Consider the following 12,460-nt stretch of genomic DNA (forward strand, 5'->3'; position numbering starts at 1 on the left):
CTTAACTAGGTATTCTTCATATGGAAAAAAGAAAAAAAGATATATATTTTATTAAAACTAACTGCACCTAAGCTACCATACTACTTAAAACTGTAAGAACATATATGTTTTGTTCCCTCAACCAATACTATTCTGCACTATTTAGGAGCCTGACTGCTCTCTTCCAAAACAAAGTGAGCAGTCTGCCCGCGGCCGCCCTCCCTACACGTGGGAGGGCCTGCGGGCCTTGGCCCTGGAATGTGCTCTGCGCTCAGCAACAGCTAAAGCCCTGGCCGCGGCTCTCACTCTTGCTCTCTCTTCCTCATCTTTCAGAGCCTCCTCATAGAGATCTGGGAAGGCCCTGGGGATGGTATCATTGATGTTGGCCATAAACTCCAGCACTTTCATCTTGCTGATTTCAGCGCAGGCTCTCGGGCCCCACAGGAACTCATAGCGCGGGGGATCGCTGTGGCGCACCTGGTGGTACATCAGATACTTCTGCTGCACGAGATCTTTGATGAGCCTCTTGGGCTCCCCAAAGATCAAGTGGCTCCTCCCAGCATACAAACCCAACGCATTGAGGAATTCCCAGAGCTCCTCCTCGGTGGCCCAGTTGCCATTCGCGAAGATCTTGCTCAGGACAGTCAGCAGGAAACAGGCCGTGCGCAGCCCCAACACACCACTCGGACTTCCCTCGCTGGGGAGGCCCAGCTTGCTGATGAGGGCGTAGGAGTGACTGCTGGGGTCGACTTCCTTCAGCTCGAGGCCAAAGACCAGCTCCATGTACTCAGAAGCTCTCCTGAGGATCTCAGGGAAGTGCTTCTTGTACTTCCTGTTGACACTATTCAGCAGTGTAGCATTCGGGATGGGCTCCTTCGTCTTGTACTTCTCCAGCAGGAACTGCACCAACTTGCAGACCTCCCTGGTCAGAGGATCGGTGTAAGTGCTGTGAACGGAAGGTGCTGCCTGGGCGGTACTTGCACTTTTCTCACCTTGGCTCTGGGCACCCTCTTCAGATCCTGGGCATGAAACCCCTGCAGCACGAGAGCTCGTGGCTGGGGCTCCCTGAGGCTCCTGGCGAGTGCCAGCAACAGAGGAGCTCGGGGAAGTACCCCGAGAAACAGAAGCGGAGGAGGAGGGCGACTCTTCTATCCCTGCCGCCGCCGCCGCCTCAGTGGCCTGGGCACCCTTGAGCCTCTGAGTCTCCCCCCGGGCCTGGCGGCGTTTCTCCCGGGCACGGCGCTTCCTATTCTGGCCCCGAGGCATGATGACACAGGTCAGGGCCAGCAGGCGGGAGTGTGGGCAGGAAGGCAGGCAACGAGGGCACCTGGGGGAGGGACAAGGAGATGCTGTGAGCACCTTCAGCGGGGAGAGTCCTCCCTGGCTTTAACCAAGGCCGCCTCTGCAGGGTCCTTGAGGGCACTGCCTGAGGGCCCACAGGGCTCCTGTTCTCCTGCTCAGCCTGTCCCCTGAGAGCCCTGTGGAGGACGGTCGAGTGAGCCTTGGGGCATAGCCAGCCAGCCCTGCCTGGGCGGTACGGGGGTGACAGTGGGGGCTGGCAGGGGAGGTAGGTCCCCGCGGTTCCCATTCAGAGTCAGGATGACAGTTGTTGGCAAGACTCCCCCACCCCCCCCACCCCATGCCCTCTGCTGCTCTGAAGGTGACACCACCATCCTCCGTGGCACCCAGGAGGAGGAAAGGAGGGAGCGTTCAGCCCACCACCGAAGGGCCCTGGGACCCTCCCTTCTGCTGCCTCGTGGCTGCCCCTTCAGAACAAAGCTCTAACCTCCCTTGGACCTGGCAGAGGAAATTACGGGCAGGCTCGGCCTGACAGTCCTTTCTTGGGAGTTTAAGGGTTGACAGGAGGGGACAGGCCATGTTCTCTCTGGTCCCTTCTCTTCGGGGTGGGTGACTCCCTTAGTCCTCACTCGGGGTCCTCCCTGGACGGCCGGTGCAGCCTGGAGCTCCTCTCTTGCCCCGAGGGCCATCTGCTCGCACCAGTGCCGGCACCTCCCTGAGTCTCACTAGGAGGCAGTGAGGGTGGCCAGGCGGCCGCACGTGGCAGAGTTTTACCAAGCCTGCAGCGTGCGGCAGACAGGTCGAGGCCCTGTGGCTGGCGGCCCCACTGGCCCTCACTCAAGGGCTTGGGCTGACTCTTGGCAGTGCTTAGGGACGCGCCTTCTGCTGGCCTGCACCTCCCCTCTCAGACAGCAGCCCTCCCTTCTCCGCGTGTGGCCAGAAGGAAGCGGCTGACAACAGGGGAGGGGTTCTGAGGTGCCCTTGCGACGGGGAGGACGGTCCTCACCCTGACTCCTCCCGTGCCCTGGAAATCCTCCCTCTGCTGACCTGCGGCCAGCCCCTCAGAACAAGGCCCCGTCCTCCCTGGGTCTCCCGCGTCCGTCCGTCCGTCCGTCCGCGTTCGCACTGAGGGAGCCCCTCAGTCTTTAGACCTGCCCGGAGGCTCCCAGGCCGACGTCAGGGGCGAGGTCTGCGTGGCCGCCATTTTGGGGTGTGGAGCCCCTCGGTCCCCACAGGGGTCCCGTCCTTCACAGGGCCTGGGACGCTCCCTCAACTGAGGGGACCCAGGGTCCACCAGCCTCAGAGCAAGGCCTTCCTTGCCCGAGACCCCGCAGGGGAAGCGGATGGACTTTGGGCCTAACGGCCAGGCCCCAGCCTCTCGGGCTGAGAGCAGGGGCGGGGTGGGCGGGGCCTGTGTGGCCGCCTCTTTTCAGAGGGAAAGGGGATTGGGGATGTCGGGGGCATCCCCGCACTTCTCTCTGGGGTTACCTCACACTTTGACACCTGAAGAGACGTGGGATTCCTCCCGCGGCTCACCCTCGCCGGACGGCAGCTCTCAACAATGGCGTCGCCCCCACCGCGTGTGTAGGAGGACGTCACATCCGGTCATGCGCATCTGGGCTCCAGGAGCACAGCAGTGGGGGGCTGGGGCTGGGGCCGGGGCGGGGCGGGGCGGGGCGGGGCGGGGCAGGGCGGGAAGTGGGTCGGAGGGTGGTTCCAGGGGAGCTTCCCGCGGGCCTGGCACGAGGGCCTTTCGTTGACTCTTGGCAGGTCCTGGGACTTTTCCCTCTGCTGAGCTGAGTCAGCAGGCGTCACACCTTGGCTCTCATTTCTGTCGGCACCCCCAGCCGGAAGTATCTGGGGGCCTGAGCCTCACAGCCATGCCTGGGTCCCCCGAGACTGACGGTGAGGGCTCTTTGGGGCCCCCTCTTCTATGGTGGATGGTGCTCTCAGTCCTCCCTCAGTGTCTTCTCTTGACTCCCTGTAGGTGCTGGGCTACCTCCCGTCTGCTGACCTGAGGCCAAGGCCTCACATCAAAGACGTCAACTCCCTGAGATGCTGGTGTGAAGCGCAGGCACATCTCATCTGGACACTTCTGCCTGGAGCCTCCCAGAGACGGCTGCTGCAGGTAAGATGAGCTGAGGGGAAAGGAGGCGAGACTCTCTTCTGTGGTTCGGAGCCCGTCGGGTCTCACTCAGGGTCCTCACGTTGACTGCTGGCAGGGCCTGCGATTCCTTCCTTCTCTGGTATGAATCCATCCCTGTCCCCAACCATGCCCCACAGAATCCCAGAGGAGTTAGTGAAGGGGCGCCTTAGCCTGACAGTTCTCACTGTGGTCTCTCTTTGTTGACATCAGGGGCATTGCCCAGAAGTTCAGAAATGAATTTCTGTCCTTTTGTACAAGTACTGTGTTACTTGCTTTTCTCTTTGAGTCCGTGTGTGATAGTCTATTAAGATGATCATTTAAAAAGGCCGGTCGCCATCCACTAACAAAGTTTCAGATGGTTATTTCACAGCCTGTGGACCATACTGCCACAACCAGCCCAATCTTTGGTGTCCCATGCTCCTGGCATGCGGGCTCTGAAATGCTGCCTCAGGTTCCTTCAGTGAAGCAGTAGAGATTCATGGTCCCAGAGCACAGTGGAAGAATCAAGGGCTCAAGTTTAAAGGCTTTTCTCTAATCAATCCTGTCATCTGCCTCTCTTGCAGGCTACAGACCTGTCTCGAATTCAGGGCATCCCCCTACCTGCCCACACTCAGGTTCTAGTTCAGTGGTGACTTATTGTCCCTCAGGGATTATTTAGTTTTGTGTTTTTGCGTTTGTTAATGTTTTTTCTTTATTCCTTCTGTAATGTTTCCATGGTTGATTTTGGGTACAGGAAACAGGAGCCCATGTTTGATTGTCATCAGCTGCTATGGATAAGGTACTAAATCTGTAAATGAATTAAACAAAATCGATATTCTTACAATAGCTGTGCCTCACGAGTACACATAACATACTATTCTGGTTGAGACTTCTTTTTCCTACGTCAATCAGGAAATTCTTATTGTTGCCTGCATGTAGGTTATATACTTTTTTTTTTTTTTTTTTTTTTTTTTTTTTGCTGTACGTGGGCCTCTTACTGTTGTGGCCTCTCCCATCACGGAGCACAGGCTCTGGATGTGCAGGCTCAGCGGCCATGGCTCACGGGCCCAGCCGCTCGGCGGCATGTGGGATCTTCCAGGACCGGGGCACGAACCCGTGTCCCCTGCATTGGCAGGCGGACTCTCAACCGCTGTGCCACCAGGGAAGCCCTATATACATTTTTGTATGGTTTCTTTCTAGGTATGTTTTTTATATTGTTGCTTTTGTCTCTGTTGTTTTTTCTTTTTTCTTTTTTTTTGATTTCTTTTAACATCTTTATTGGAGTATAATTGCTTTACAATGCTGTGTTAGTTTCTGCTTTATAACAAAGTGAATCAGTTATACATATACATATGTCCCCATATCTCTTCCCTTTGCATCTCCCTCCCTCCCACCCTCCCTATGCCACCACTCTATGTGGTCACAAAGCACCGAGCTGATCTCCCCGTGCTTTGCGGCTGCTTCCCACTAGCTATCTATTTTACGTTTGGTAGTGTATATATGTCCATGCCTCTCTCTCGCTTTGTCACAGCTTACCCTTCCCACTCCCCATATCCCCAAGTCCATTCTCTAGTAGGTCTGTGTCTTTATTCCCATCTTACCCCTAGATTCTTCATGACATTTTTTTTCCTCAAATTCCATATATATGTGTTAGCATACGGTATTTGTCTTTCTCTTTCTGACTTACTTCACTCTGGATGACAGACTCTAGGTCTATCCACCTCATTACAAATAGCTCAATTTCGTTTCTTTTTATGGCTGAGTAATATTCCATTGTATATATGTGCCACATCTTCTTTATCCATTCATCCGATGATGGACACTTAGGTTGTTTCCATCTCCAGGCTATTGTAAATAGAGCTGCAGTGAACATTGTGGTACATGACTCTTTTTGAATTATGGTTTTCTCAGGGTATATGCCCAGTAGTGGGATTGCTGGGTCGTATGGTTGTTCTATTTGTAGTTTTTTAAGGAACCTCCATACTGTTCTCCATAGTGGCTGTATCAGTTTACATTCCCACTAACAGTGCAAGAGTGTTCCCTTTTCTCCACATCCTTTCCAGCATTTATTGTTTGTAGATTTTTTGATGATGGCCATTCTAACAGATGTGAGGTGATACCTCGTAGATTTGATTTGCATTTCTCTAATGATTAGTGATTTTGAGCATCCTTTCACATGCTTGTTGTCGATGTGTATATCTTCCTTGGAGAAATGTCTATGTAGGCTGTCTGCCCATTTTTGGATTGGGTTGTTTGTTTTTTTGATATTCACCTGCATGAGCTGCTTCTATATTCTATAAATGACCAAGGAGATTTATCCTTGGTCAGTTGCTTCATTTGCAAATACTTTCTTCCATTCTGAGGGTTGTCCTTTCGTCTTTTTTATGGTTTCCTTTGCTATGCAAAAGCTTTTAAATTTCATTAGGTCACATTTGTTTATTTTTGTTTTTATTTCCCTTTCTCTAGGAGGTGGGTCAAAAAGGATCTTGCTGTGATTTATGTCATGGAGTGTTCTGCCTATATTTTCCTCTAAGAGTTTATAGTGTCTGGCCTTGCATTATGTCTTTAATCCATTTTGAGTTTATTTTTGTGTATGATGTTAGGGAGTGTTCTAATTTCATTCTTTTCCATGTAGCTGTCCAGTTTTCCCAGCACCACTTACTGAAGAGGCTGTCTTTTCTCCACTGTATATTCTTGCCTCCTTTATCAAAGATAAGGTGACCATATGTGCGTGGGTTTATCTCTGGACTTTCTGTCCTGTTTCATTGGTCTGTACTTGTGCTTCTGTGCCAGTGGCATACTGTCTTGATCACTGTAGCTTTGTAGTGTAGTCTAAAGTCAGGGAGCGTTATTCCTCCAGCTCCATTTTTCTTTCTCAAGATTGCTTTGGCTATTCGGGGTCTTTTGTGTTTCCATACAAATTATGAAATTTTTTGTTCTAGTTCTGTGAAAAATGCCAGTGGTAGTTTGATAGGGATTGCATTGAATCTGTAGATTGCTTTGGGCAGTAGAGTCATTTTCACAATGTTGATTCTTCCGATCCAAGAACATGGTATATCTCTCCATCTATCTGTATCATCTTTAATTTCTTTCATCAGTGTCTTATAATTTTTTGCATACAGGTGTTTTGTCTCCTTAGGTCGGTTTATTCTTAGATATTTTATTCTTTTTGTTGCAGTGGTGAATGGGAGTGTTTTCTTAACTTTCAGATTTTTCATCATTAGTGTATAGGAATGCCAGAGATTTCTGTGCATTAATTTTGTATCCTGCTACTTTACCAAATTCATTGATTAGCTCTAGTAGTTTTCTGGTAGCATCTTTAGGATTCTCTATGTAGAATATCATGTCATATCCAAACAGTGACAGTTTTACTTCTTCTTCACCAATTTGGATTCCTTTTATTTCTTCTCTGACTGCTGTGGCTGAAACTCCTAAAACTATGTTGAATGATAGTGGTGAGAGTGGGCAACCTTGTCTTGTTCCTGATCTTAGTGGAAATGGTTTCAACTTTTCACCGTTGAGGTTGATGTTGGCTGTGGGTTTGTCATATATGGCATTGATTATGTTGAGGTAAGTTCCCTCTATGCCTACTTTCTGGAGGGTTTTTATCATAAATGGGTGTTGAATTTTGTCAGAAGCTTTTTCTGCATCTATTGGGATGATCATGTGGTTTTTATCCTTCAAATTGTTATTATGGTTTTTTACATTGATTTGCATATATTGAAGAATCCTTACATTCCTGGGATAAACCCCACTTGATCATGTTGTGTGATCCTTTTAATGTGCTGTTGGATTCTGTTTGCTAGTATTTTGTTGAGGATTTTTGCATCTATGTTCATCAGCGATATTGGCCTCTAGTTTTCTTTTTTTGTGACATCTTTCTCTGGTTTGGTATCTGGGTGATGGCGGGCTTGTAGAATAAGTTTGGGAGATTTCTTCCCTCTGCTCTATTTTGGGAGAGTTTGAGAAGGATAGGTGTTAGCTCTTCTCTAAATGTTTCATAGAGTTCACCTGTGAAGCCATCTTGTCCTGGGCTCTTGTTTGTTGGAAGATTTTTAATCACAGTTTCAATTTCAGTGCTTGTGATTGATGTTATATTTTCTATTTCTTCCTGGTTCAGTCTCAGAAGGTTGTGCTTTTCTAAGAATTTCTCCATTTCTTCCAGGTTGTCCATTTTATTGGCATATAGTTGCTTGTAGTAATCTCACATGATTCTTTGTATTTCTGCAGTGTCAGTTGGTATTTCTCCTTTCTCCTTTCTAATTCTACTGATTTGAGTCTTTTCCCTTTTTTTCCTTATAAGTCTGGCTAATGGTTTATCACTTTTGTTTATCTTCTCAAAGTACCAGCTTTTAGTTTTCTTGATCTTTGCTCTCGTTTCCTTCATTTCTTTTTCATTTATTTCTGTTCTGATCTTTATGATTTCTTTCCTTCTGTTAACTTTGGGGTTTTTTTTTGTTGTTGTTCTTCTTTCTCTAATTGCTTTCAGTGTAAGGTTAGGTTGTTTATTTGAGATTTCTCTTGTTTCTTGAGGTAGCATTGTATTGCTCTAAACTTCCCTCTTAGCACTGCTTTTGCTGCATCCCATAAGCTTTGGGTCATCGTGTTTTCATTGTCATTTGTTTCTAGGTATTTTTTGATTTCCTCTTTGATTTCTTCAGTGATCTCTTGGTTATTAAGTAGTGTGTTGTTTAGCCTCCATGTGTTTGTATTTCTTACGGATTTTTTTCCTGTAATTCACATCTAGTCTCATAGTGTTGTGGTCAGAAAAGATACCTGATACGATTTCAGTTTTCTTAAATTCACCAAGGCTTGATTTGTGACCCAAGATATGATCTATCCTGGAGAATGTTCCAGGAGCACTGGAGAAGAATGTGTATTCTGTTGTTTTTGGATGGAATGTCCCCTAAATATCAATTAACTCCATCTTGTTTCATGTGTCTTTTAAAGCTTGTGTTTCCTTATTTATTTTCATTTTGGATGATCTGCCCTTTGGTGAAAGTGAGGTGGTAAAGTCCCCTACTATTATTGTGTTACTGTAAATTTCCCATTTTATGGCTGTTAGCATTTGTCTTGTATATTGAGTAGCGCCTATGTTGGGTGCATAAATATTTACAGTTGTTATTTCTTCTTCTTGGATTAATCCCTTGATCATTATATAGTGTCCTTCTTTGTGTCTTGTAATAGTTTTTATTTTAAAGACTATTTTGTCTGATATGAGAATTGCTACTCCAGCTTTCTTTTGATTTCCATTTGCATGGAATACCTTTTTCCATCCCCTCACTTTCAGTCTGTATGTGTCTCTAGGTCTGAAGTGGGTCTCTTGTAGACAGCATATATATGGGTCTTGTTTTTGCATCCATTCAGCCAGTCTATGTCTTTTGGTTGGAGCATTTAATCCATTTACATTTAAGGTAAGTATGGATATGTATGTTCCTATTATCATTTTCTTAATTGTTTTGGGTTTGTTACTGTAGGTCTTTTCCTTCTCTTGTGTTTCCTGCCTAGAAAAGTTCCTTAGCATTTGTTGTAAAGCTGGTTTGGTGGTGCTGAATTCTCTTAGCTTTTTCTTGTCTTTAAAGATTTTAATTTCTCCATCGAATTTGAACGAGATCCTTTCTGGGTAGAGTAGTCTTGGTTGTAGGTTCTTCCCTTTCATCACTTTAAATATGTCCTGCCACACCTTTCTGGCTTGCAGAGTTTCTGCTGAAAGATCGGGTGTTAACCTTATAGGGATTCCCTTGTAAGTTATTTGTTGCTTTTCCCTTGCTGCTTTTAATATTTTTTCTTTGTATTTAATTTTTGATAGTTTGAATAATTATGTGTCTTGGCATGTTTCTCCTTGGATTTATCCTGTATGGGACTCTCTGTGCTTTCTGGCCTTGATTGACTATTTCCTTTCCCATATTAGGGAAGTTTCGACTATAATCCTGCAAATACTTTCTCAGTCCCTTTCTTTTTCTCTTCTTCTTCTGGGACCCCTATAATTTGAATGTTGGTGGGTTTAATGTTGTCCCAGAGGTCTGTGAGACTGTTGTCAATTCTTTTCATTTTTTTTTCCCTTTATTTTGCTCTGCGGTAGTTATTTTGACTATTTTATCTTCCAGGTCACTTATCCGTTCTTCTGCCTCAGTTATTCTGCTACTGATTCCTTCTAGAGAATTTTTAATTTCTTTTATTGTGTTGTTCATCATTGTTTGTTTGCTCTTCAGTTCTTCTAGGTCCCTGTTAAACGTTTCTTGTGTTTTCTCCATTCTATTTCCAAGATCTTGGATCATCTTTAGTGTCATTACTCTGAATTCTTTTTCACGTAGACTGCCTATTTCCTCTTCATTTGTTTGTCCTGGTGGGTTTTTACCTTGGTCCTTCATCTGCTGTGTATTTCTCTTTCTTCTCATTTTGCTTAACTTACTGTGTTTGGGGTCTCCTTTTCACCGGCTGTAGGTTCTTAATTTCCGTTGTTTTTGGTGTCTGCCTCCAGTGGGTAAGGTTGGTTCAGTGGGATGTGTAGGCTTCCTGGTGGAGGGGACTAGTGCCTGTGTTCTGGTGGATGAGGTTGGATCTTGCCTTTCTGGTGGGCAGGACCACGTGTGGTGGTGTGTTTGGGATGTCTGTGACCTTTCTATGATTTTAGGCAGCCTCTCTGCTAATGGGTGCGGTTGTGTTCTTGTCTTGCTAGTTGTTTGGCACGGGGTGTCCTGCACTGGAGCTTGCGGGTCATTGAGTGGAGCTGAGTCTTAGTGTTGAGACAGAGATCTCTGGGAGACGTTTTGCCGTTTGATATTATGAGGGGCCAGGAGGTTTCTGGTGGACCGATGTCCTGAACTTGGCTCTCCCAACTCAGAGGCTCAGGCCTGACACCCAGCCAGAGCACCAAGACCCTGTCAGCCACATTGCTCAGAAGAAAAGGGAGAAAAAAAATGAAGAAAAATAAAATAGTTATTAAACTAAAAAAGTATTACAGTGAAACATTAAAAAGTAATAAAAAAAAAGAAGAGATCAACCAAACCAATAAAGAAATCCACCAATGATAACAAGCGCTAAAAACTATACTAAAAATAAATGGACAGACAGAACCCTAGGACAAATCGTAAAAGTGAACCTATACAGACAAAATCACACAAAGAGGAATACATGTACACACCACAAAAAGAGAAAATAAAAAATACATATATCAAAAGAAAAAGGAAGAGAGCCACCAAATCAATAAACAAATCTAACAATGATAATAAGCTCTAAATACTAAAAAGATCAACATAAAGCTAGAAACAAATTAGATGCAGAAAGCACACCCCAAGTCTACAGTTGCTCCCAAAGTCCACCTCCTCAATTTTGGAATGATTCTTTGTCTATTCAGGTATTCCACAGATGCAGGGTACATCAAGTTGATTGTGGAGAGTTAATCCGCTGCTCCTGAGGCTGCACGGAGAAATTTCCCTTTCCCTTCTTTGTTCGCACAGCTCCCGCGGTTCAGCTCTGGATTTGATCCCGCCTCTGCATGTAGGTCGCCCTCTGGCTTCTGTTCTTCCCCCAGACAGGAGGGGGTTAAAGGAGCAGCTGATTCGGGGGCTCTGGCTCACTCAGCCCAGGGGGAGGGAGGGGTATGGAATGCGGGGCGAGCCTGTGGCAGCAGAGGCTGGTGTGACGTTGCAACAGCCTGAGGTGTGCCTTGTGTTCTCCTGGGGAAGTTGTCCCTGGATCACAGGACCCTGGCAGTGATGGGCTGCACAGGCTCCCAGGAGGGGAGGTATGGATAGTGACCTGTGCTTGCACACAGGATTCTTGGTGGCTGCAGCAGCAGCGTTAGTGTTTCATGCCCGTCTCTGGTGTCCTTGCTGATAGCCATGGCTTGCGCCCATCTCTGGAGCTCATTTATGTGGTGTTCTGAATCCCCACTCCCCATGCACCCCGAAACAATGGTCTCTTCACTCTTAGGCAGTTCCAGACTTTTTCCTGGACTCTGTCCCGGCTAGCTGCGGTGCACTAGCCCCTTTCAGGCTGTGTTCACGCAGCCAACCCCAGTCCTCTCCCTGGGATCTGACCTCTGAAGCCTGAGCTTCAGCTCCCAGCCGCCACTCGCCCAGGCGGGTGAGCAGACAAGCCTCTCGGGCTGGTGAGTGCTGGTGAGCACCGGCCCTCTGTGCAGGAATCTCCCCGCTTTGCCCTCCGCACCCCTGTTGCTGCGCTCTCCTCCGTGGCTCCGAAGCTTCCCCCTCCGCCACCCACAGTCTCCGCCCGCGAAGGGGCTTCCTGGTGTGTGGAAACCTTTCCTCCTTCACAGCTCCCTCCCACTGGTGCAGGTCCCATCCCTATTCTTTTGTCTCTGTTTTTCCTTTTTTCTTTTGCCCTACCCAGGTACGTGGGGAGTTTCTTGCCTTTTGGGAAGTCTGAGGTCTTCTGCCAGCGTTCAGTAGGTGTTCTGTAGGGGCTGTTCCATAGGTAGATGTATTTTGAATCTATTTGTGGGGAGGAAGGTGATCTCCACGTCTTACTCCTCTGCCATCTTGAAGGTCCTCCTGACTAATAAGCTTAAGTTGTTGATAACTTCTTATGCCTCTTCTCTGTAGGTTTTAATAAGGTTAATTGAGAAAAGTGTCTCTTGTACAGGTACCAAGTTGCCTGGTAAACTCTGGCCAATCCTGCTAAATGGAGGACATTCTTAGGCCTGTTCTTCCTATTGCAAGGTGTGAATATATAATTCCAAATATTTTATTTTTTCACCCATATTGAGTAACTTTCTTGAACAAATACTTTCCCAAGGCAAAACTTAACAAATAAGTTGCTTGTATATATGATGTTTAAAAAATATTTCACTGGATTGAAATGCCACACAATCATGTTCTTTCAACTTCTCTCCTTTTCAGAACAGAATATAAATTTTTTCAGTTAGAAATATGAGCTCCGTCAAAATATCCTTCCAACACATCTAGATTTCTAGGCACAATTATAAAATTTCAAAATGAGATCTTATACTTCTTTAAAGTTCTCATAATTAAATTTCATCTGCTTCTCCCTTGCTTTTTTATCTATTTAAGAAAAGTTGTATATACTTAAGGT

At 46.7% G+C, this 12,460-nt stretch overlaps 1 protein-coding gene across 1 annotated transcript; it reads right to left on the reverse strand.

The window, feature by feature from the left end:
* Positions 1-201: 201 nt before the first annotated feature.
* On the reverse strand, positions 202-2,853 carry LOC308609480 (melanoma-associated antigen B4-like; the record flags this gene model as incomplete). The annotated part of the gene is made up of 2 exons (XM_081223128.1): positions 2,767-2,853; positions 202-1,306 (listed from the first exon to the last, which is right to left on the reverse strand). The coding sequence occupies exon 2, from the start codon at positions 1,243-1,245 to the stop codon at positions 202-204; it is 1,044 nt and encodes a 347-aa protein (XP_081079254.1). The 5' UTR covers positions 1,246-1,306; positions 2,767-2,853.
* Between the last annotated feature and the right edge of the window lie 9,607 nt (positions 2,854-12,460).

Source organism: Mesoplodon bidens (genome assembly GCF_964165515.1).
Source record: "Mesoplodon bidens genome assembly, chromosome: X".
Classification (NCBI taxonomy): Eukaryota; Metazoa; Chordata; class Mammalia; order Artiodactyla; family Ziphiidae; genus Mesoplodon; species Mesoplodon bidens.